Here is a 26383-nt window from a genome sequence, read left to right as displayed (position 1 = left end):
GTGATGACGTATGTAGGAGAAACGTTACCACTGGAGACAACGATCCGAGAACAAGCTCAAAGTAGCACAAAGAGCAACGGATCGTAGTATGCTTGGGATTTCGCTTAGAGATAAAATGATGAATCAGCAACAAACGAAAGTTGTAGTCGTGTTGGAAGGGATAGCATCTCTGAAGTGGAATTGGGTAGGACACATTGCAAGAATGACAGACGAAACCATAATGAATTGGAGACCAATAAGCAGACCACCAGAAAGATAGACGAATTTGATCAAGCGAATGGCTGATTAAGAAGAAAAGAAAAAGAAGACGAAGAAGGACAATGTCATAGGGCTCGGTGGATATTATAGGGATAATACAGATTCCAATATACCAACTATGTAACAAACATTTTTTCCTCATGAATTAAGTACTGAGGATAAATCAGTATAGAAGATTGACATTACTTGTCAAACAAATCGTAAATTGCCTTAATGCAACCCACTTTACTTTGTACAAACATCAACTCATTTAGTTTTAAGTACAAATCGTAAACGAAATCAATTCCACTCAAATACGACTCTGCTTTGTCGGCAGAGGTGACTAAATACCCGATGACGTATCGACTTACTATACCTATGGAAAACATACAAAGAAAAAACCATCGGATAAATACAGACGCCAATAAATTTTCTCCACATAAATATAAAATTGGGTAAATACGCCGCTTGTCAGTGGGAGAGTTCGTATAAATAACTCGATTAATTACAATTACATTACACCATTCACTCTGTGGCACTATATAACTTTGTTAGTCCATGTATTCCTAATAACAGCGTATATTACAATATTATTGTACAGTACAACAGTGTTATTATATACACACTATTCAATGGAACAAAGGAATACAAAAAAATGCAAAGATTATAAACTTCAAAAAAGAAGAAGAAAATGTTGCAATATTTATGTATCTTGTGTGAAAAATTCGTATCGGACGTGTACACAAAACACAATACAATTGCATTATGTAAATACATATAGCTACTTATGAAAGTGGAATATTGTTAAAAATAAACGAATGTCCATGAAAATTTATAGTTTTTCCTTGCTATCATAGGAAAGCCGGCCACATAACCCGGACTCCAGCAATACCAAAGAAATCATGGCAAACAATTTTACATGCTCCACAATCAGAGTGAAGAGTCGCCGAAAAACGGCTAACTGCTACACATAGCAAGGCGAAAGAGACCTAAATAAAATTTTTCTTAAAACTCGACGGGAGAAGATCATAAAAATTTGAAAATTAAATTCGAGTCGCAATGTGTAGCTAGAGTAAGAAAGCAGAACGAAAAAACAAGCATTTTTCAGTGGACGTTCTGAGGTACAACCGGTACAACTACCGCCAGCTACATATACATACAGTGTTGACGGAGAGCGTGATTGAGCGAGGTACGAGGGCAACGTCAAAAGAGAATTCGTTAATTTAGACAGTGCCCTCAAACCCAGACAAGCCGACATGGAAAAATAGTGACTACGACTGTCGTCATAGCCCTCGTCAAATAAACGTGACAATAATGTTGACGAGAATGATGCCTAATTCCAAATTTTCCTTTAGTTCTTCTGTCAAGTTTGACAATATAACAAAAATTGAATTAGATCTCTTTCACATTGGTATGTTTAGCTACCGTTAGCCAACATAGCCAAACTGCCATTTCCCTTTTGTTAAGATAGACATCTGATAACATGGCCATTAAACGTCTGTAATGCGGCTCTCCAGTCTATTTACAATGGCCCCAATACACCATATTTCCTTGCGTAAATTGCTGATTTCTTTTTTATCGTTTCTTTTTAGAGCTTAGCCTGATCTTTATGATTATTTTGAAATACATTGTAGCATAGAGCTAGCATGGAAATAATGAATAAGAAAAGCTTATAGTCAAAGCAGGTTTAAAAATGTTATATTTAATTAAATAATTTTCCTTTGGGAAGACAGACAGGTGGCTTATAATTAACTCTTAACCCAATGGAAAATTATTTTTGTTTTAAAATATGAAAAGAACATTATATTTTCCTACGTAGAGGAATTGGCTAGGTTCTAGATAGAGTTGTGCTGGTATAGAGAGTGAAAGATGTAGCAATGAAGCATAGATAGATGATATAATCACTTGGCTCAGGGTAAATTATATATTATGTTAAGGTTTTGATGCTTTTATGTGTGTGTATTTAAGTGTTGGATGTGGATAAATATTACATTATAATTATAGATAAAGATAGAAAGTTTATTTGTCAGTGGATATGAATTTGAATGAAAACTTTGAAATTTTAATATCGAAACCATGGTACAGAATTTTAATTAAAGCAAAACATTTACCCTTTTCCATGGGCTTTGGAAAATTGAATAATGTATAAAACTATGTATGCATAGCAATATGGCTTAATGCGAGGGCGAAAAATGGTGTAAATATTATCACTTTTTCCTATCTGTATACTTGATGATATAATATAACGCTCGGTGACTCCATTCAAAGAGTGAAAAGTCGTAGTTCATTTGAAAACATGAATTTTCGCAAGTCAAACAACAAAAAGTGATTCGCTTTTGGACGAACACGTAATTTTATTTTGGTGATTTTTTTCTTCAACTTCTAAATAACGCCTGCATTTTTGAGGTGATTTTTTTCTGGTTTATGATAACCTCTATCGAAATTAAACAAAGCGTTGAACATCCCATTGTTCTAATAACAGCTTCAGGAGCGACCGTGCGTAGGTACGTTTCTAATAGAAGAAACAGACGAAAGCGTAGGTTCTGTGGATTTTTTTAAATTTAAATTTTGCAACCGGACTTAAAGCATAATTTTCGGATGTCAGGGAAGTCGAAGCATAGCAAGATGGGACTCGTTTGAAAGCTACTGCAATTTCGATTGATGCTTATTCATATCTATAAACTGTCTCACAAATGGATATGTTTTTCATATTTTCGGAACCGTGGAGTGGCGGTAATCAGACAATTTTTGTGGAAATTAGAGCACTGCGCCGTTCAGCCACGCCGAGGCCGCCGCCGAAAAAGCACATCAGCCGGAACCGCCGCCGATACCCTTCTCAGCCGCCTTAGCCGTGTTAAAAATCGGCGGCGGAAGATGGCTTGCGAAAGTTTTGGTTTTAATACAGTTTGGGAGAATTTTGTAGCAATTTTTTTCGTTGGCTTACAAAATTGTGTATGCACCTGTCGACTGGTAGAGGGCAGTACAATAAAGTCATGAATGTACTACATGTGAAATGGTAAAACGTGCGCGTGTTGTAGTTGTAGTACGAGTGAGATCAGCTTAAACAGCTAAAGCCTTTGTTGAATGTTTGATTCCATTTTTGAATAGAAGCGGTTTCGCCTAATTCATATGAAACAAATATCTCTGTAACTTCTGACTTGCGTACTTCTATGAGATTTGATTCGATTGTAACAATACAGTAGTACAAAAGTGAATATCGTCAGGTGATTTGGGACTCATTGTGGATTTCAAATGATTCCACACAAAATGTGTTTAACAAAAGAGGACCTAGATTAATTTCATTTCAGCTGGCGATCGCGTGCCTACCAAAAATTCCGAATATTTATTTATTTATTTAAACTTTAAATTTTGTTATTCAGCCGGCTGAGCCGGCTAGCCGCCATAAATATCATACTAGCCGGCCGCCGAAGGGTGTCGGCTACGATTTAGCCGCCAACTGTCCATCGGCTGAACGGCGCAGTGCTCTAGTGGAAATCCGATAATCCCATCTATTCCTAACAAAAAAAAAAAGAATCACGAAAATCGGTTGATTTGTCCATGAGATTCTATTCACGTTTTTTTCGGTTTTGGCAATTTTCTAGCCTACATTTGTGCGCAAAAATATTCGTTATAACACATAAATATACACATTTGTAAAGATTTCTCCAAGTGGAATAAGTTATCATCTACAAACCAATTTTTCTGTTAAAAGTAACACATTTTTGCGTGCTTTAATGGTTTTACTTTTTCAAAAAAAGATTTTGGTTCAGAAAAATCATCAAAAAATGAATATTTTTGCGTACAAATGTAGGCTAGAAAATTGCCAAAGGCTCGGCCAAGGGGTGAGCACCCTTAATGTATTTCTGCGCGCGTGCGTATTAATAGAATAATTTTATTGTTACTAAAGTCAATAACAATCTAAGTTCCAGTAGTGTTGAAAATGTCTTGTTTCTCTATTTTTCGCACTTCTCTCATTTCTCCATATAATAACGGTTGTATAGCGCTCAGCAAGACCTATCACCAGACACCTGATTTGGCTTTGGCAAGCGGCTGTGCTGGCTTAAATTATGTTTTTTTTGTGTAGGCCAGAAGTGAAACCTCCCAAACGAAATGAGAGAAGTAAGACAAATAAAGGGAAATAGCTGAAAAAAGATGTTTAGACTAACATGGGAATTTAGAATGTTAGACCCTGTAGATTTTAAATCGAACTTTAATACCAAGGAACCGAGGTATTAATGGAGATTAAAAACCCATTAGCAATACGACGTTTTATATTGTGTACGAGAAAATACATCAAAATGTGAACTCAACAACTGTTTACTGTACATTTAAAGATAATGATGTCACGCTCGTTGCAAAACAATAGCAACGACAGAATTAATGTCAGATTTATAATACCATAGAAAAGTGCATTTAATAGGAACATTACGATTTTCACTTATAATTATACGTTGACGTAAAACTTAATAAGTTGACTCACTTTGTATGGAGAATTTATTTATAAGCTTCAAGTTAAGACGTCGACTTACAATTATAAGTGAAAACCGCAATCTCTTAAGTACTTTTATATTGTACACACTAAATTTATTTGAGCAGACACTTGTGTCACAAACAAAAATACATTAAAATCGCAAACAAATTTTTCATTCAAAGCTAACATATTTGTGGTGGTGGCTATTGTGGATTTTGTTCGAAATGCTCAAAATGCGACAATACATTTCTTTTGCTCTTTCTCTTACATCTGTCAAACGGGCGCAAAATTTTTTCGTCGATATATTGACGCCTTTTTTTGCATTTTAACCCGACATACTAATATTGTCGTTTTACATTTTTTGTTAAATGATTTTTGTAAAAAGATATCAACGAAACGCCTAAATGTAGTCTCTAGCTTCAGGTAAGTATCCATTCCTCTTAAAAGACTTGGATAAAATTATAACCTACATTTAGGCGTTTCGTATTTTATTTTCGATGATAATTTCGTATCCTTGTCCTTTCTTAAAAAAGTGGGACTATCATTTTGTGTCAATAACGATGGTCTCACTTTTTCCAGGAAGAAGTTTTCGATAAAGTAGAACAAGTTAAAAGTACGCCTAAATCTTCTTAAAGTTACATTTTCTGGTTCGATTATCGAAGACTTACACCGACAACATTCCTATCAATGCAATTTCTTCAGAAAGCAGTTACTTTTGACAAAAAAAAACATATACTTATATATCCTCGAATGAAACCGGATGTTCGGTCAACCTGAATATCCGGTCATCTCTACTCTACACATCAACAAAATATATTATACGACGAAGGAGTTGTGGCAAAACCGCCTCATTCGACATTTAAAACTTATTATCATCTGAATGATAAATTTCATTAAGTACTAAAATGTATCCATAGAAAACTTTGACATCTTAATTTCGTAAGAAGATTGGGGACGACTTATGTTTTATCAACGCATATTAATGAGATTGGTGTAGTGTTACGGAACTATACGACCGCCTGAACGATAGAAGACGAAAGCGACGGAATAAACTCTTCCTTAAAAATGTTATTCGTCGCATTGTATATAATCTGAACAAAAATTAACATCGCAAGAAGTTTTAATCTTCTTATCAAAACCCTTGTTAAATACTTGTGTCAACCGAAATCTAAATTAAACAATTGCTTTATTGTAGCAATAACAATGAATGTAAACGATAGTATTTAAAGTAAGCGAATGTATGTGTGCACAACTATAATGTACACAGAGAGGAGACGACGCCTGACTAACGACAACAAATCTAAAACAATTTCTTAATAATAGCATAGCAAAAGCTTTAATTCAGTTGACTACACTGATGGCATTTCGTGTTGTTGGAACGTTTCCTATTCTCAAAAACCAACAGAATTCCAACTTCGAACAAAATTTTCATATAACTATGTGTCTGAGGAAAGAGCTAAAACGTTATAATGTTATAGCCATAAAATAATAGTTATTATTAATTTTCGGTATTATATTGGATATTTGGATTATTGTCGTAGTCGTAACATAAAAGTTAACATAGCCTTTATATACATTGCCGTTATATCCTCTTTAGCATTTATTAGCAGCACTGGATGTAATACTCTCTACGAAATAATTTCATGAAATGTACCCCAAAAAATTTGGCTGGTATTACTAAATCTGCACGAGAACTATTGGTTTTATTGTCCTAGTTGTTATGAGGAAGTATAAATTATGTTAATTCCAATGAATAATTGAGTGGCTATATAAACCGATAATATGTCTTAGCCCATTAATTATGCTAATAGAATTATCGTGATTACATTTCGGTAATGGAAAATTAATTTAGAAAAGTGCTTATTTCTGCCGGCTAAGAAGTCTATACTTTAACCGAGTGATATTTTGTTTCGTTTTGAAAGCTTCAATCATTAAATATTGAAGAGATACATACTTCGCACACGAAACGGAATGCTATTTAATTACGAGACTTTTCCGTATGCTGTGTCTAGCATCATACTGGCACGTGGTTTATTTTTACGTACACGAGAAGATTACAATGTTTTTGAATTTGATGTAACAGTATGTATGTAATGTGAAACCAATCGAAACCCAGGAGCCAGAATTGTTGTAATCATTTTATCAACGCACTACAAGTATGAGTGGTACTCTAAATAGGGTTAGGGTACTGACACTGGACTGGTCAAGTGTGTCATACAAATCGGCACTGTCGAGAATCTTTCAACACAAAGTGCCAAAATATTACAGAACATTTTGAAATCTAATGTGAATAATATATTTCAAGTTCAAAGATGAGTTCGAAACAAAAGCACTAAAAACTGTCATTTGCAAGGATTTTAAAGGTTTCCCGAGTACATAGTTGGGAATGCGAACTCTGTTTCTACAACTACACAGAAAATTGAAGGTAAAAATGATACCAATTAGGAAAAAAGTTCATAAAAACCTCTTCGAAAGGAAAAACAACTGTAGAAGTTTACGAGTGGAAAACGTTTCTCCAACATTTCTTCTTGGCATACAAAGTTTATTTGTTAGTTTTTCTACCGATGTATAGTTCTTGGAAAGATTTTATGGCCTCATCGCGGCAATTTACTGCTACGATCTTCACCGGTTTTAGTATTAGGAAACTCCTCGCCGATATTGTTTCAAAACATTCATTGTTACAATACCATACTCTGTATCACACTAAGAGGGATTCTTTTGAAAAACAGCCTTCCGAAATCGGGCGTGTTTTCTAGTGAAACTTTTTATAGGTACCTAGAAAGGACGTCGACCCTAGAAGCCAAAACTATTCTCAAAAAAATTCTTCGAAGCTTTTATGGCTGGTGAAAGGTGATCGAAAGCCGAAAATTTGCACTTTTCTTACCAAAATTTCTCCGGATACACGAGCCGTACAGGGTCGTGTGGGGTGTCATTAGAAAGATAATCACATGTACTATTGAGCCGAATAGAGACTCATTGGTTTTAAAATTAATCCACACTGAAATATGTGCAGTTAAATTTTTTAACAGAAAACTTGCACTTTTCTTACCAATATTTCTCTAATTACACGAGCCGTACATGGTGGTGTGGGGTATCATTTGAAATGTAATTTTATGTGCTTTTGGGCCAAATAGGGTCTTATGAGGTTTGTATGCATATGCGATGAAATATGGACACTTAAACATTTCAACTTATCATATTTCATTGTAGATGCTTTCAAACCCCCATAAGACCCTATTTGGCCCAAAAGCACATAAAATTACCTTTCAAATGATACCCCACACCACCATGTACGGCTCGTGTAACTGGAGAAATATTGGTAAGAAAAGTGCAAGTTTTCGGTTAAAAAATTTAACTGCACATATTTCAGTGTCGATGAATTTTAAACCCAATAAGTCTCTATTCGGCTCAATAGTACATGTGATTACCTTTCTAATGACACCCCACACGACCCTGTACGGCTCGTGTATCCGGAGAAATTTTGGTAAGAAAAGTGCAAGTTTTCGGTTTTTGATCACCTTTCACCAGTCACAAAAGCTTCGAAGAATTTTTTTGAAAATGGTTTTGCGTTCTAGGGTCGAAGTCCTTTCTAGGCACATATAAAAAAGTCCACTGGAAAATGTGTCCGATTTCGGTAGGCTGTTTTTCAAAAGAATCCCTCTAAAGGATACAGTATGCTCTAAACTAGTGATCACAAACACTTTTAAATTACTTTATAAATATCGCAGCTTATAATCTCGAAGGAAAGTGCCATCTATTGTACACATTGTAGTTTCGTTGTCTCATATACTGAAACTAGTATCATTGTCTCATATACTGAAACTTAACTATGTTCCATATAGTGGAACATGCTTCAAATGGAAAATTGAGTTTCTTGCATACTTTCGTACGGTTCGGATATATAGATAATGAAATACCGAAGAAGATCACGTAGACAAAATACACACACCCTTCACTGCTTAATTCTTTCAATACAAAATCTGGGAAAAATGTCACACATTTTTTTTATGCGCTGACACAACATTTCAATTTATAACTTTAAAGACTTTTAAATCAACAAAGTTTCAAATCGTTTTACAAATTCCAAGCAAGTGCAAAATATTTTTTTTTAAAGTTAACTATAACGAAACGTAGTTAAATACAGTAAGTAGCAGTGTCTGTTGTAAAATACACAGTCGCAATTAACTAGAACACTCCATTATATACAAGTTGAAAGTTTCTTTCTGACATGACACCTTCTAATGCAAGAAACATATGGTTAATGTTGCTTAAGTGACTGTGGTGTGCAGTAAGCTCTTTAACAAAAGTGGTCAAACAAGTTAGTGCCAAAAAAACTAAATAATATAAAGCAGCAGTCTCTGTAACGAGTAGTGTGTGGTTGCTGGATCCACAACTACAACCATCAAATGCGTCAAATTTTCATTGCGTAGTGATTTTTGACGCCTCCATTCCTTTCCATCAAATGTAAGTAAAACAAACGGTGAGTTACAGTTAAATAATTCTTAGCGGTAACAACAGCAAGGGTATATTATAAATAGAAAAAGGAAAAACAAAGGAAACAACTTAAGGCTTTTAATGTTTTTCTAATGTATTCGATGGAACAAATACATATTGTCTGGGGTAAATTGATTCAATCGTTACAATGGAATTGTAAAATAGGTATCCATATAAAAAGAATCGCATGTTGGTATTTCATCGCACCAGATGGATATTGTCAACCCGAGTGCGACGAAATATTAGCATACATTCGTGTTCAAACAACGTTTGTTGCAATGAAGAAAATTGAAATGTGTCGGTTATAATCATGTGCCGTACCATTGGATTTTTTAAATTAAAGTGCGCGATTTATAAAACCTAACCTAACTCAGTTGCTTCTGCAGTTTTTCTGAGCCTAATCAAATAAGTTATTAATAAGAATCGGCGAGGAGTAAATTACTTTTAAACTCCTTTGATATAGGCTGTTCCTGTGTCCCGAAAGGGATCTACTAAAAAACTTCAAACCTAATTTGTTAGAAAAATTTTGAAAAACGTTTTCTTAAAAATAGTCATTGCCTGATATTAACCATAATTCAGCGTTCAACGATTGCAACATTTTACTACAGAGCATGAAAATTCAATTTGCTTGCGTTCATTTAATGAAATCATAACATTGCTTCCGAAGATTCAGTGTACCAGTCTCCAGACATGTATGAGTAGGCGGACAACTAATGTTATTTCATTTATAGAAAAAGTTTGTCAATAAAATAACATTGTCGACGATACTCATACATGTCCCGAGACTGGTACACTGACCCTATAAATAATTTCGTTCCTCAGTCCTAAATGTTTGTTTCTCTCTGTTGACAATTTTCACATTTTTTGTGCAAAACTTCCTATTTAGCTGCGTGTTAAGTAAATCGCTATTTTATAAGGGCAAAGTTCAATGTGCACTGTGCAGTTACTCAAGTACTGAGTGTTATGGAAATGTTATTTACCCAACTGTAGATCGTGCGAAAAATGTGAAAGAAAACCACTATACTACAATTACGTATTTGATTGACGAAGAAAAAAAAGAGAAAATATTCTTACATATTATCGACATAATTGCAATTTCAGCATAAATTTATGAAGTACACTCAAGTTAACCTGATTCACTTTTTTTTTAAATGACAATTTGAATAACTTTTCTCATTAATTTTGAAGTCACTTAGAGTTCATGAGAGTGGCACTTCAGATAAAGCTTTTTTCATCAGCACACAACGTTTTGAATATAATCCATGAATAGAGCTCTCGTTTTGTGGTGATGCAATTATAAAGACGGTAAATGCAAAAATTATTGCAGCTGAATATATATAAATATTCGGTATATTCGGTGCGGTATAATAATAATTCTTATTTTACACTCTCGCGTTCATTTATGTCAGAAATAACCACTAATAAAATGATCCGTAGTGAATAAATTGATCGTAACAAAATATCATAAATTTTGTAGAATGTTAACCGTTTCACGTGCACACTGAAACTGTTACTACGAAAAATCGTACTGAAATGCAATATATTAACCAGTTGTGAAGCAGACTAGCATCTAACTGGTAAAATCTGAGAAAAACAACGCTAAGAAATCATAGATATATTACGTATTTTTAAGCTTAATTATTACACTATTTACAATATAAAATGTTAAACCGTCTAAAACCTACACACCATAAATACCCAAATAGTAACAGAGAGATTCAGTGATAAAACATTTTTGTTATTGTAATAAAAATTTTTGAAAACCAATACAATATTTTCGTAAATGAAACGTAAAATTGGAAAATTCTTTTTGAAAATGCCCCATGTACTACATTTTCTACGCACATATCGATTTTTATTGGATCATTTCGAATTGTTTTCTTTTTGTTTGAACTGTCGTTTTTATTGTTTTTCGAAAGAAAAAAAAATGAAAAGAAAAACGAAAAAAAGATCCCGAAAGATGTTCATGTAACAAAACAAGAGAATTAGGTCTGTACAACAAAGATTTATGTCAAGCAATTTTTATTATTATTTGCGTTATTGAAGAGCGATCTCAAAGATTTCCGTTCCGATAAACGAAGGAAAACAGAAGCCGTGCACTTCATACGAAAATGTTCGAAACAAAGCCGCATAATTAATAGCTTCTGGCATATATTTTGATATGTTAAACGATATACAAAAGTACAACAACTCAAAGAAACATTACTGCCTCTGTATTACCATATAACCCATAAAAATCATATAAAATTCTCAACTTGAAATTTGTTTTGACGAAATATATAGTTTTGCTTGACATATTATATATTATTGTAGGATGGTGGTGAAAATATATCCTTATACCGAATTGTTGAAGTGCATTTCAGATTATTTATTATTATTCGAACTTCGATTTTTTTCCTTGGTATTATGGACTTAAAAGTATGTTGAGTGCATACTAAGTAACTGTATTGAGTAGCTGTTCTCTGCCGATTCTATTTTGCATTCAAATTTAATAAATTGAAAAACTTTTTCTTCAATTTTTGTAAAAAAAATTGTTTTTAATCAGAATTGAGTGTTTGTGATTTAATAATATCTGAGTTATTCCAGGATCATACCTAATACTTCAAAACGCTATTACGAGATCAGTATACCTGCTTATTTGCTTAGCCTGCTTTGTTTGCCCAGTTCCCAATGGTGCAAATGGTGAAGTCACAAGATAATTGTAGCTCAATCGATGACCTAATGATTCGTTTATGTTACATAAAGTATGTATGTCTATTATATGAGACATTCCAGCTAAATTGTGAAAACTCAAGATATCTTCGCTAAATCTAAACCGGTTTCGGTAAACTTTTTATTCCTGATAGCTGTGACAAAATCGAAAATTTTGAATGATATTCACATACAATCGCTAAACCGAACTGGTGTGCATACGTTATTTTGCACCAGCTGGTCACATACAATTCCAAATGGGACCAGCTGGTGCAAAATAACGTATGCACACCAGTTCGGTTTAGCGATTGTATATAAATTAATCGGTTCGTGTAACCCGTTCATCTCTACTGCTTCATGAGGTCCATACACAGTTTATGGATCATAATTTGCAAAATTTGTAAAGCAACTAACTTTGGAATGTCCCTTATATGAACAAACACTGCCGGAATACTATTACTGAACTAACTATTACTGAAAACCGAAATTACCGTTTCGGTCGTTGAATTTCAAACGAAAAATAGTTAACTGCTTCTTTTCCAAATCACACTATCCCGAATAGATGCATTAAATGTGTGTGCGCGCGGTAACAACCCACCACAATTTTTTTTTACAAAAACATTTTTCGACCTAAGAGCATCCATACAATTCTATAAACGAGATGATGTAAATATTTACATATTTTCCATGAACGTCAAACTTCATTGCACATAATAAATAAAATTTTCATTATGTGTCTATGTCGAAAGACATTTTCCATTCAACTTAGTTTATGAATGGCGTATTATGTACACACATACATCATATATACATATTGAAAAACATGTAACCGAACGAGATATGAAAATGAAAACGCAGAAAACTAACCAAAGCATGAAGTAAAACTAATAATTAAATTACCCATTGGTTCTTTTTACATTTTTCTTGAGGAATTTGTTGGTGAGGTGTGTGCATGCATGTATATACATATAGATGATGTTGGCACACTATATATATGCACGTTCAAAGTAAATAATAAAATTTACATTTTACTTCAAAGATATGAGCAATACGTATTGAACAACTCATTGAAGGAAGTATATTCACTGATCCATACCGTAATATACCTACATGTTTCCTTCGTGATGTTCATTTATTTACGGTATTTCTCTTTTATGATCGAATATATGTGCAAGTTGGGAACATTTCCTCTGATTGATTGAGCATCGATAAACAAGCAATAACCTGTATTCATGTAACCCTAATTTCCTTGCATATAGCTTTCGAATATGAGAGCTATCCGGCCTGAACTTCGACAGTCAATCGTAATACATACATTTTGAGAAACGTTCCGAAAAACTTTTATTATTGTGATGTGATTCAGGTTTTTGTTTTAAATTCAAATATTTTGTTTAGTCTGGGTGTTATGGGTGTTTGTTTTATGGGTTTAATTGAGATACGTAGACCAACATTGCTAATTTTTATTTTTGGATGGAAATTTTTTGGAGTTATGCACTCACATTAATTTTTCGTTCCTCCGAAGCGATAATTGAGGCAATTGATGCGAGATGTCAATGAGAGCTTTTTTAAATTAAAGCCGGTCGCTCCTTCGCACATCACGTTGTCTCTTTCATTTTTCTCCATTTTCATAATGGCCTGAAGAGCAAAAATCGTTTTAAAAAAATGTCTTGGCCCAAGAATTAAGTCACTCGGTTTTATGATTTGTGCTCAGCGGTCTCGAGGTCGATAACGGAATAGTGGAAAAATTGAGTGAAATGAATCTAATATGCAAATATCCACCGAATCACTTTAAAAAGATTTCAGAAAATAAATGCAGACAGCTCTAATAGAAGATGATTATCGTGGGAGAAGATCTCTAATTGACGGGTTCGAATACATCCTACATTCAGGATGAATCGAAGGGTACACCAATCGTACGATTTTGAGGTTCAAAAGTGGGAAATTAGTGAAATTTTTGGTACAAATTCGATACAAATTTTATACAAATTTAAGCAGCGAACTCCTTGAGGAGAAGAGTTGAGAGCGTTGAGAGTCTCATTGTTTGAACAAAATGCAAATTATTAAAGAAGCTTCTGTTCGCCTAATCTATAGCTCGTATCAGCTAAACAAAGATGACTTTTATAATAGCAAATTCAATCATCTTCTCGCTCCATTGTCTTTCTTTCAACTAAAAAGGGTGAGTGATAGAGGAATACGAATTTTCACGAATTTTTCGTTGTAATGTATGTTGTGAGCATTGACATATTCGCAGTTAATATAAACAAAAATATTTTAGAAATGAATATTTAGTTCCATTAATAAAGACCAGAGAAATGCTAGGTTCCCCGACGACTGTACGGGATAGGAAGCTTATGTTAATTATATTTCCTCGTAGGCGTTTGCAATGTGCCACTTCTCTGACAAATTCGAGCCATATTTCCATCTGTATTTCAAAATCAATTGTCGACCTCAAAATCTCATATTTGAATCACTACAAAACCAGCAAATTTTGCGGCACTTTTTCGTTGGTGATTTTTCTTTTCTCCTGTAAATTTTACCGAATTGATTCCAAATATTTGTCGTTGATCTCAACCGAATGACTACACCCCCACTCAAATCCATCATCCAAAAAATGGCAAACGTTCATATAAATCAGTTGATTGCATCGTTCACAATCCCCATGTATCTTTTTTTTTTTGTTAAACATTTTCACAATGTCAATAGTGAAGCAGCACACACACACACAGTATATTATGCGTGTTGACAATGCATATTATGTGAAAACGTTATGTTATTCGTATACGGTTATATTGATAAATTCTTACATTTTCTTTTTTGATTGATATGACTTTTATGGAGAAATTCCTCCAGACTAGAGAGTCCCATGTTCTTTTTCTTACTTTCTACGAAAAGAAAAAAGAAAAAAACAAAATCTAAAAACAACCAATCCAATGTGGAAGAAATGCTTTATAGTAAATGTATATGTTTTTGGGTAAAGGTAAAATAAACAAGAAAATATTTTAAATAATACATTTTTGGGTTTTATTAGCTCGCCCTTTGTATTTTGTTTACCATACATACCAACAATCTGAAATTTCCATAACTTTTTTTTTCTTCTTTCCAACATCCACTTTTAACATTAAATATATTTCTTGAGTTTTTAAGTTTGTTTTTTGTTGTTTATGTTATGCTTACATTGTAAACGTAGCAAAAACCTTGCGGTTGAGTCAAAATAATTGAAAATTGTTTAAAATTTACCAAACAGTCTGTGGTGTTGACTTTAGGAAAACAATTTTTTTCAGCCATGCAAAACACAAAATTACATCGCTAATACAGTCAGTGAACCAACGAAAAAGCATGCAACAACTGAATTAATAAAAAATTCTGAAAACAGTAAATACCGTTTGACGATGAAAAATTAACACCAGCCGTCCAAGCATTCCTTATGTAACTAATAAGTCGTCTGTATAGTGGACGTCTGTGATGATGTCGATGCCGAACCCGCTTCCCTTCGCCCCGTTCCACATCTTTGGTCCGTTGGTCATCGTCGTCATCGTCCACAGCAATTTCAACGTGCTGTTGCTCCACATCCTGAACGATTGGTCGTAGTGCCCGTGATGCACTGGTACCCTCATGCTGAGAGATGGGTCGTTGTGCTTGCGGGCCAGCCATTTTATTTTCATTTCTAATAAAGTTTTGTTTCGGCTGGGTCTCCCTGGAATGGCAGGAGCCCAGACTATGTTCTCATTTTTAAATTATTCATTGCCCGAAACGCATATTTCGATATTCAAAATTGGCCGAATTTTTTTTTTTCTGGCTTTATTGTGCTGGCAATTATTTTGAATGTCTGCTATTTATACAAGTTCGTTTAGTGAAAACGAATTTTACATTTTTTTTATTCTTTATCAATTAAAATAGCATTTCAATATGTGTGTGCTATTGTGTATCAAAGCCCTATTCACTGCATTAGTTTCACTGCAAAAAAAATGTATAAAAATCGATTGCTTCAGCTCTTTTTCATCACACACAATTTGCACTCTTTTATTGTTGTTGTTGTTGTTTTTTGTTGATATTTTGTTAAAGCTTGACTTTGTGAAAAATGGCACATCCGAACAATGATCGATAAAATAAAAATCCGATTAAAATGGATGTTTCTCTCGTGTCTTTTGTTTCGAAGATAGTTTATTGGTTTCGTTATCGTTCTTCCCAGAAAGCACACTGCATCACATGGTATACAAAACTGTTTCCGGAAATATATTTTCTACTATGTAAGCGTTTCGGTCTACACGTAAAAACGAAACGCAGCAACACATTCAAAGAAAAACAAACTTTTTTTAGCTTCGTAGTTTGTCAAAAATTTTCTTCTTCACCTGCTCTATTCCTTGCTTCGTTACGAACGTAGAATTTCTTTTTCGTAATTAACCGCTCCGTATTTGATTCGATATTTTGATAAAGCCTCACGCACTCATGGCGCAAATTGTAAAACAAATAAAAAAATGAAAATATTTGTCTACCGGTCACAAGCAGATAGTTCGTACAACTACTCTCTTTCGGCCGTTGTATTTATAGTTTACGGTAAAATGTACGGCCGATATCAAGCTATAGTTGTTATTTAGTGTAGCAGATGAAGATAGCACAGACGCATCAACGTTACACTGTGAGAGTTGATGCTTTTTAGAGCGTGTATGTACAATGAAGTCGATGTGAAATTATTACGATGATGGCATTGAATTTGGTTGTATATTACATCTTTTTTAATTAATTAGAATCAAAACGATTATTTGGTTGTAGTTGTTGTTGTTGATGTTATTAGAAGAGTGAATTAAAATGTGAAGAGGTGGATGTGCCAAATATTTTTTTGTTTTTTTATTTGTTATGTTCATCTGGTTGGAAAGCGGGGCCAAAAATCTGTGAAATGAACAAAAAAAGCTGGTGTTAGTAATCAAACAAAACCAAATCAGTTTTTTGTTATTTTTTATGTTTTGTTAGTGTTGTTAAAATTTGTCCAGTCCAAATAGACTCGATCGAAAACATTCTATTGTACATCCTGTGAATATATTTACATTTTCGTTTTCAAACTCCCTAACATCGAATTTTATGAAACACAAATTCAAATAAAAAAAAAAGATTTCGCCAGCCTACATACACAGCCTTCCTTTCTTAAATTCTACAAATTTGTATTGCCTTCAAGCACCGGGTTAAAGAATGTAGGTCAATCAGTTGTTACATTTTTACATTCTTTTCCACTATGCTGTTGACTCTCTTTTTTTTTACAATAAGAATGAAAATTCAGCTTATTTGCTTAAAACGTAGAAATCGTAGAAGTTAAACAAATGGCCTGTTTTATTCAATGATATAATATTTATCCGTTTTGGAACGGGAAATGTTGCATACCGGTGTACAGCCGTACAACTTATAATTGTATGTAATTCAGATTTAATTAACTGCTTCCTTTAACTACTAATGTAAGAGTGTTCTTTCAGTTTTTTGCTTGGCTTCTAAATGGCTATTCTTCTGATCTCACAAGCGGTGTTAACGTTAACATATAATGTCTTATTGCGTTATGTATGGACGTAGGTACGTAAGTCGCGGTATTATTTCCTACAATTGGGGCTGTTGAAATAAGAAATTTTGTTTGTTCTTGTGCGATGGTTTCACTGAAGAATTTTGTTTGTTTGTTTCTTGTATGTGGAAATATCCGGCAGGTGACTGATTCATATGATTTGTTAGGTGTGAATGGTGAATAGTCTACTACTGTGACAATTCGCATCTGAGTGCAGCAGTGCAATGCAGATAGTAGGTAAGATCGATTTTACCAACTTGAAAATCGACAACCAGCTAACTGTGTCATTACTTCTTCGAATCCGACTAAAGGTGCACAGTGCACATTGTACCTGCTACAACGAACTATTTAAAGTCAATGAAAGTAATACATATACTAAAATGTCCTTTCATTCCAATGATACCTCTACAGTTAGAGGAAGTGAATTTTCAGCATTAATTTCGTTCAGCTGTTTTTCAGCTGATCCACACAAACCATCAAAACTGTTTATACGTCTTTATAGGGGTTTACCACTACCACGCACGTACGTGTAGCAGGTTCAACCGTATAAACAAATATAAGCAGTTTTGATTGTATGTGTGGATCAGCTGAAAAACAACTGAAGCAAATTAATGCTGAAAATTCACTGCCTCTGACTGTATAGCAGCGACTATTTTTGGGAAAATATTTTCTAATATTTTCTTCTCACATTTTCATAGATTTTCCCACATTTTTCTAGATTTTAATATCTATTTTCACAAGACAAATGTACTGAATGTCATTTACTTCTCTATCCAATGACAAGTTTGTAGCAGGGACTATTTTTCGGAAAACATTCTCTAATAATTTCTTCCAACATTTTTATAGATTTTCCCACATTTTTCTAGATTTTCATAATTCTTCGCACAATATCCGAATTTTCGCGCAATTTCCGAATTTTCGCACATTTTCTTTAATTTTACCAAAAAATATTTTTGTTAAAATTTGGGATAATGTGGGAAAATTCTGAAAAACGTCGATTTAGGAGCATATTTTACCAAAAATAGTCGTGGCTTTGTAGTTGCATCAAGGTTGTATGAGGAAAAAACTGATCATGAAATTGATAGCGTATCCAAATAGCAGAATAAAACACTTCCGGTTAGAGATGCAAGGATGTTCCAACAAATCAGATTAACTTTTTAGTGAGTTCACAAAAAGCCAAGCTACGAAAAGAAAAGAGCGTGGAAAATTTAGCTTTACTCACAACAATTACAAATCCAACTTTCAACAAATAAAGCCACAATTTTCAGAAAGCTCATTCGCTCTACACAGTCAACACAGTAGAGTGATGAACTAAAATTAACTTTCAACTTACCATAACACTCTAACGTAGTTTCACTATATGTATATTATTTGCTCGATGAAAACTTTCGCACAAAGGATAAAGACACACCATATATTGGCATATGCTTGCAGATTTAATAAATTCACTGTCGTACCTATTTGTACCAAGACAATATCCTTTTGTCAAACAAACGCCCCCTGCATTTGACTAACCTTTTCAAGTCAGAAAACTTTCTGGAAATTTCGTTAGAGGAATTTCAAAGTTTTCAGAGAGAAGCTGGGGTGACATTGTGTGAGCGGTTAATTAATTCCGACGTGAAAATATATTCGAAAGTGGACAGAATGTTCTAATCATTTCATACATTAGGTATGAGGAGAGACAACACATATGTATTTAATCGATTGAAGTAGATGCAGGAATGCACAAGGTCTTCATACAATTACAATCACAAGAACATTAAATCTATTCCTTTGTCAGATAACGATTTAAATGCATGTTAGTTTCACTACAAATTACATGAATTGTTAACATTGCGTAGTGAATGTGAAGTGGAAACGAAACGAAATGACGACAGATATTCTGCTCCTTCTGTTAGTGCAAACTAGTTTCCCATGTCGGTATTCAAAAACAGCAAACTTGTCTCAACCAGCTTGAGAAACTTTGATTGCATAATCGAACAATTTTAACTAAACAATAATGCTAACTACCACAACTACTGTTCGTTGTTCTGATATATTCGGTTTGATCTACGTGTTGCAGCAACATTGTTGCTTTTTCAGCCAAAATTTATTGCACACATTTGCTTTCAGCTAACAGCCAAAGAAAATTATTTGCATCGAAACAGTCGGAGCGAACTCGTGCAAATTTTCATCAACCTTTTAACTATTTTCGATTCGGTTTATTAAGAGAAATACCAAACATTCTCAGACACTTGTAGACGCTGAAATATAGTGTTTCGTCATCACGTTGAACGAATGCCGCGAATTTATGAAATTAATTAAAGTTTTCTTGTATTGTCTAACAATGTGCTAGAATAAGGAATTCTCAGACAAATTGTCAATTTGAATGCGTGAATTTCGTTTACCATTATGGGAATGGGAGAAAGTGTGTGTATTCATTGGGTGAATCTTATCTATCCGCTAGACTCTAACATTTGCCATATTGACAAGTTAAATTAGTGACGTCAATTAAACATGAAACCACATACTGGTTCAGTAAAATTAATCACTGAAATTTATCTTCATGTGAATGCAGTTAAAGTAAATACGCCTATCAAATCAACATCCAATCTCCTGAACAAATAATTAAAATCATATGCGTTTGGTGATTGATTTATGTAAATTTTCAATATTGCAGACTGGGTTACTATAGCGTTATAATGGCAAAAACCAAACTATGTGCTATATTATATACATATATCCAACAAACACTTGTCCTCTGTGATATTAAATGCATTACTACAACAAAAATATAGAGCATGGCATTGGCATCGGTTTTCCCTGTGCATAAAATTTAAAATTGTAATTGATATCCTAATGTAAATATTTATTGGATAAAATTTACAAAATAACCCCGTCATTGAGTGTGTTAGTATCGTTTGGGTAAAATGGCCAATGGCATTATATACTTGCAACTATATGACAAAAATGAAAAGTTCATTTTCACATAAATTTAATGGAAACCTTGTTATTAAAAATTGCAGTCTATACATCGTTGTGGGCGGCGTTATTATTAAAATTTTTGTTATCCAAAAATTTAATTTATTTTTTTTTAAATATTTTTTTACTAAGAATTTTTCTGAATGAAATTAAAAATTTATTTAGTCGGAAAATGGAATAAATAGCACACTCATACATATGTATATATATGTGTATTTGTCACTGAGAATGATGGAATGGAACAACGTCTCCAAGTGATAAAACGGAGGAATATTACACCCCTAGCGATGAAAAATATGTATATGATTATGTGATCATAGTCATTGAAAATATGGTAGTTGACTCGAGCAACCATAATATGGTTTTTATTGTGAAAACATTTAAATGTTTGGTGAGTGTTTCGTGTGTTCGATATTGAAGTGTAACGCTTAGTTACATAGCAAAAAAAAAGATGAAAAGAAGAGTTTTCGTGTGAATTTTCTTGATCCGAGGCGAAGCTGAGGTCAATAACTACACGAAAACGAACGTAGCGCTTGAAACAAGAAAAGTATGGTTTTCGATGCAATTCTTTTTTTATTTCGATATATCTGTTCTCGGCATATAAAATAGCGTATGCACCTCGGTCCTTAATGTTTATTGCGACGATTTGGATTATGTATCGTGCCTTTGGCGCCCTATCAGCATGTAAATTCCATTATATAGCTCGGGATAAAAATGAAAAAACTCGTTTTCATGAGATGGTTGACCTCGGCTTCGTCTTGGATCAATAACATTCACACGAAAACCGGACTTTTCAACTTTTACTAATACAGTATATTAAATACACCCTAGGGTTATGATCAATTTTTGATTTTGTTGTTCGTGTGTAAAGTTGTGTAAATGTCAGGCTTCGCTTTGGGTCACCAAACGTAAACTCGACTATGTATCTTTTTATCCCCAGCTATGTAAATAGTATATTTCAACATACCCCAATACACACAAGATGTGTGCACGCGCTGGCGAAGCCTAAGCGAAAACACACATCGAGTATTTTGAAAGATATTTTTCTGTAATAGTTAGGATGTGTTGGTGCATTCCTTCACAACCGTTACTTTCCCTACTGACCGATTCATATCATACCTCACCAATACACTCTCACGTATACAGAAAATAACTATTGCTGACCAAAATAGGTATTTTTGTACAAAATGATCCTGTTGATCGATGAAGCTCCTAATAATTTAATCATGGTTTCATAAGTCGTAGCAAGTCAACAGGTATATAATCGCTTAAGAACTTTCACTTGTTAACATTTTACATGGGTCTTATAAATCAATTTAATTGATTGAACGAATAAATAAATCAAGGATGTATCAGTAACACTCGTTAAAGGACAAAATGTATTTAGCACAAACAAAGTGACGGTAATTTTTTCTTTGTAAAAAAAAGTTAATCTGCTGATGACATTTTAATTATTTCAAGGCCCCTATAATTTCCGCCAACACAAAAGAATAAAACAGGACAAATAATAAACAGTTAAAATGTTTTTTTTTATACAAAATTTGAATGTATATACCATCAGTCAACGAGGCTACGGATATTTCGAACGTACCTTCGTCTCTTATTTGTATAATATTATATACATTGTGTTATCATTAACGATCCACTGATGCCACTTGTACCAAGAATATCGAAACAAAAGACCCATCTTTAACAACGCCAAAAATGATTTATATAAAATCCTTGTTTGTCGTCGATGATTAATAGATCACACACACACACTCAATGAATATTATCGCATCAGCCGGGATTTTATTTGCTTTTCCAGGGTGTTTTGTTTAAGATTTGTTTCATTACGAAATTGTGTTTATGTATTAGCTGTGAATCTATAAATGATAGAACGAGAGTTTAAAAATAATACCACAAAATGATTCGTTTCGTTGTATTATATACAATATGCCTGGCTATATGTTGTAACAGAAGTAGGTAATATATCTCCAGCCATACATTTTATCAGGGGGAGTTGTTTCCAAGATGCTTTTAATTCTTTACATTGAATTCTCGGTCGTGCATTGAATACATATTATACAATAGGCGTTAGCAGACGCTTAATCGGTTTTAGTTCCTTTATATTCAATTGCACTGTCGGTGTTAGTGTTTCCATTTTCCATTATCTATCATTTGCATAAGTGAAAACCGACTTCATTAGATTACGTTTTATTACAAAGTCAATTATATTCAAGTTACTCCAAATTTTGATATTTGATTTGTAAATTATGATAAATGACTTTGTGTGCCAAGCTCGATCGAAACTCGGATACAATTTAGTGTTATTATAACGTGATTGTTTGGCCGTCAATATTGTTGGGGAGGGTTTCTGGAAATTGTACAAAGAACGTCTAATTTTGATATTACATGTTAAGCTAATACGTAATGTGGTAGTATCGTGTGTGTCTGCAGAACGTCTGTTATAGTTATGATTCTTTTGGTCAATGTTCGAATAATGGATTCGAACCGATCAGAATTAATTTTAGATTACGTCCTTGTTTGTGAGGGTAGTAACAAACACACACACAGTAATAAAAGTTTTAACATTCATGTCCATGAAGGAATGTTTCATTTTCCAGTAATAGTTATTTTCCTAGCGCATGCTAAAATGCTTTTTTAGCGAATGAGAGGTTTCCAGCTCGAGCCGGAGGCGAGTGCTGGGATCGAATTCACCAAAAAAGCCTTTGAGCCTATATTGTTAGGAACAATGTTTTTCCTAAACGACATGGGAAATAAGAGACGAAGTCACGAAATTTCAACACTAGTTAGGAAAAGAATGTTACTCATACACACAAACCCTCCGCTTCACTCAATAGTTTCGAATATAGTTTAAAGTAATTAACAACGATTTAGCACACAAATTGCCAAGATTCTCTTTCCACAATATGTGGATCTTCTGTCGTCCCTATCTATCTTTCGTATTCGTAGAGCTAATTTAATATTCGCCTTTTTAAAGCTTTCACCAAGGTTAACTCTCTGAAATTAAAATTTAAAAGCTTGACAGTTTAAATGTCTTACGAAAAAAGCGCCATGAAACCAATTACACACAACAGAAACGGACATTTCGACTAAAGTTTACTGTTTCCAGTAACTTTTTAGATTGATGGAAAAAATAAACTTTTTTCTCCCTCTTTTGTATCATTTCAAGACGACTGGCCGTGATATTCATAAAACGTCTGTTCAATTTACAAAGTCGTCATTTCTCAAAATTAATATGCTCTCCGACAACAATTCTCTGATTTCACCATATAACCGAAAATATCCGAGAAAATAAGTACAACTTTGTCGTCTCAAATATTCCACTTTCACAACACATAACAATGACCTTCTTCCGAAAAATTATTGAAATAATTATTTTGGAGTAAAATTCTACTGCAGTTAAGGGTTAAGCTAAGTATAGACGAGTTGGTGTGGGTATGTTCAAGTTGTGGCACATAGCACATAGACGCTACAAAGAGATGTGAAGCTTATTAAAAACTTTAATGGTCTCTTTAGCAATGGGGAAAATTCAAATTGGACTTTTTAACTATGTGTACAGCATTACACCGTATCTATAGTATAGATTCTATACACATAGCTATAATGTTATTATTATCTTTCATTGACTTAGTTTATCTGAGCGCATTGCGGGAAATGTTGGAAAATATTCATAGTATTTCTCATATATGGTGATAGCGCTAACCGCGTAAAATTCGTATTTAAATATTCTGCTGTATTTTTCATCACAACGTAAAATATTGTAGATTTACGTCACTGGGAAGCGATTTTCTGCTCTGTGAAACACCAGACTCCAGCGTGTGGAATGGAAATTAAAAAAAAACTCCAATGAATAAAAATGTTCAAATACAAGAGTGCCATTTCGGTGATGCATTTAATTTAGAAATTTTTGCTAGAAACTTTTCCCTGAGGAATTACACATTCTTTCGCTTGGATTATGTGTACTGCTCTGTAACGTATAAATTTTGCGATGCGTCGTGACATATTAGTCAAAACCATATATGACTTAAAATTAGCAGAATGTTTGACGAACTTTTCAATTCAAACAAATAAAGTGATTAGTGTGGCAAAGTTTAAGGAAATGACGTCGTGCACAAATATGAACATTTCCTATCATTATATTTTTGAGATTGATCCTACAGCAAAGCACGAAACGTACAACGAAAACTTAAACTAATCATGTGACTTTATTGCACACACACATACATACTCTTAGCTTTCGTTTTAATTATTTTAAAACAACGTCGTCTGTGTACAAGTTATAAATAAAGTTTTGCCTTGTTAAAAACTTACTCTTGGAATGGTGTGTAAATAATGTACAACAAATTCAATGGGAATGCAAGTTGAAATATGTGGAAAAAGCTGAAGCCATTGTCTTATTGTCTGGTACAAAGATCGCTGCACTCAAATGTTTAAAAAGTAACAACGGATATTACATTAGACTTGTTGGACCAGATCAGGGCTTGTTATACGGCATTTTTTTTAAAAAGAAATTTTAACATTTTTAAGAATTTTTAAGAACTTTTAAGAATTTTTAGAATGTTAAGATTTATGTTCTAAAAATTCTGACAAGTTCTCCAATTAACAAGTTTTTAAGAATTTTCAGGTTTCTTGAGAATATTTAAGAATTTAAATTCCGAATAAGAAGCCCTGGTCGAGTTTCTTAATTTGGACATGTACGACAAAGCAACGCCTCCTGGCCCCACCCTCCGCCAACTAGAGGAGAGTTGAACACGCGATTCCAATCATAATACAAAATACCCAGTTGTCGTTCCATTTTTCTATCCTGTTTAATTGTTATTTTTATTTCATGTTATTAATGAGTTATGAATCAAATGGTGGAAGAAGAAGTTATAATTAAACTTTTTAACACGTTTCGCAATTTTCAACGTTGTCTGGTAAGATCTATTACTAGCGATTCGTCTAAAATTAATTGTAGCATTAAATTTATTTATAGTTTCATTATTCACGTTCGCATGAGTTCTTAATTGTTGTTTCAATCAAATTTATTATCCAGTTTATGCGTCATTGGCTAAGTTAATTTACGAAACGTAACGTGTATTGGATATTATAACAGGGTTCCCTCTCTCTATCATAATTGCGGAAATGGAAAGGATAATTTCGTGTTAGTCATGGAACTTGAATCATGTTTTGCTATACATGTTTCAATTCTGCATGTCCAAGAAAATTGACCTATAAGGGGACGGTGAGGATGCGTTACTCAAAAATGATTACAGCCTTTAACATTTCAAATGTGTCACTGTCAAATTTTTCTGAAAAAAATGACAGTTAAAGCATTTCAATTAATCTTTATGCAATTCATTGAAAAGATGATTGTCGTAAAAACTTATTTTATTGCACTAGTGCAATAAAGGATTTATGTGGTTTTTTACTAGTGTAAAAAAGCAAATCGCACAACTAATGACACTTCATTTCATGAAACGTTTTATGCAACACGAATCATATGCTGATCTAATCATTAACACGCACACCACGCGAAGAAATGATTAAGCACAAGTGTGTCGGGCTGTGAAAAAGGCAAAAAACAAAGTACAAATAGCAAATCTATATGATATTATGTTAGTCAACTTCTGGGACACACATCACCAGATCTTCCATATGCTCTAATGATTTTAATGTGCTCAACCGGATTCGTTTCGACTATTTTCTTGTTCCTTCATTCGAACATGTATTTGAAAATATGCCGACCTTCGCCTCTCGCAAAATATTTCTCTTTCTAAATACTTAATTCAGCAATAAAATTTGTAAAGAAAAATAAATTCCGAAAACAATCAATTCTTCCCCACCAGCAAATAAAATGTATCACCACGAACTTTTTCGTCAACTTTTCCACTCCGGCTTAACTTTCATCCCCAATCATAATACAATATTTACGTGGTGGATCATTCATATTTTCAAACATCCTTATAAACTGATTAAATTTACCCATTCATTTCCCAATA

At 33.6% G+C, this 26383-nt stretch overlaps 1 protein-coding gene and 1 long non-coding RNA gene across 7 annotated transcripts in view; one reads left to right on the top strand and one right to left on the bottom strand.

Annotated features, from left to right (window-relative positions):
• The window catches only part of LOC119068589 (Kv channel-interacting protein 4), a 194029-nt gene that overhangs the window by 30578 nt on the left and 137068 nt on the right, over nt 1-26383 (bottom strand). For 5 of the 6 annotated variants that reach the window (XM_037172235.1, XM_037172236.1, XM_037172238.1 and 2 more), the window contains exon 3: nt 15274-16780. The exons of the other annotated variant lie outside the window; for it this stretch is intronic. In XM_037172235.1, the coding sequence (XP_037028130.1) occupies nt 15274-15544 (271 nt within the window). In that variant the 5' untranslated portion in view covers nt 15545-16780. The remainder of the gene's footprint in view (nt 1-15273; nt 16781-26383) is intronic. 6 annotated transcript variants of the gene reach the window in all.
• On the top strand, nt 4902-24690 carry LOC119068605. Its single transcript, XR_005086189.1, has 3 exons — nt 4902-5054; nt 15209-15211; nt 24680-24690. It is a non-coding gene; the product is annotated as an uncharacterized LOC119068605 (long non-coding RNA).

The sequence above is a fragment of the Bradysia coprophila genome (genome assembly GCF_014529535.1).
Source record: "Bradysia coprophila strain Holo2 chromosome X unlocalized genomic scaffold, BU_Bcop_v1 contig_20, whole genome shotgun sequence".
NCBI lineage: Eukaryota > Metazoa > Arthropoda > Insecta > Diptera > Sciaridae > Bradysia > Bradysia coprophila.
The sequence above is the reverse complement of the archived record's forward strand: the minus strand, read 5'-3'. Positions and strand labels throughout refer to the sequence as shown.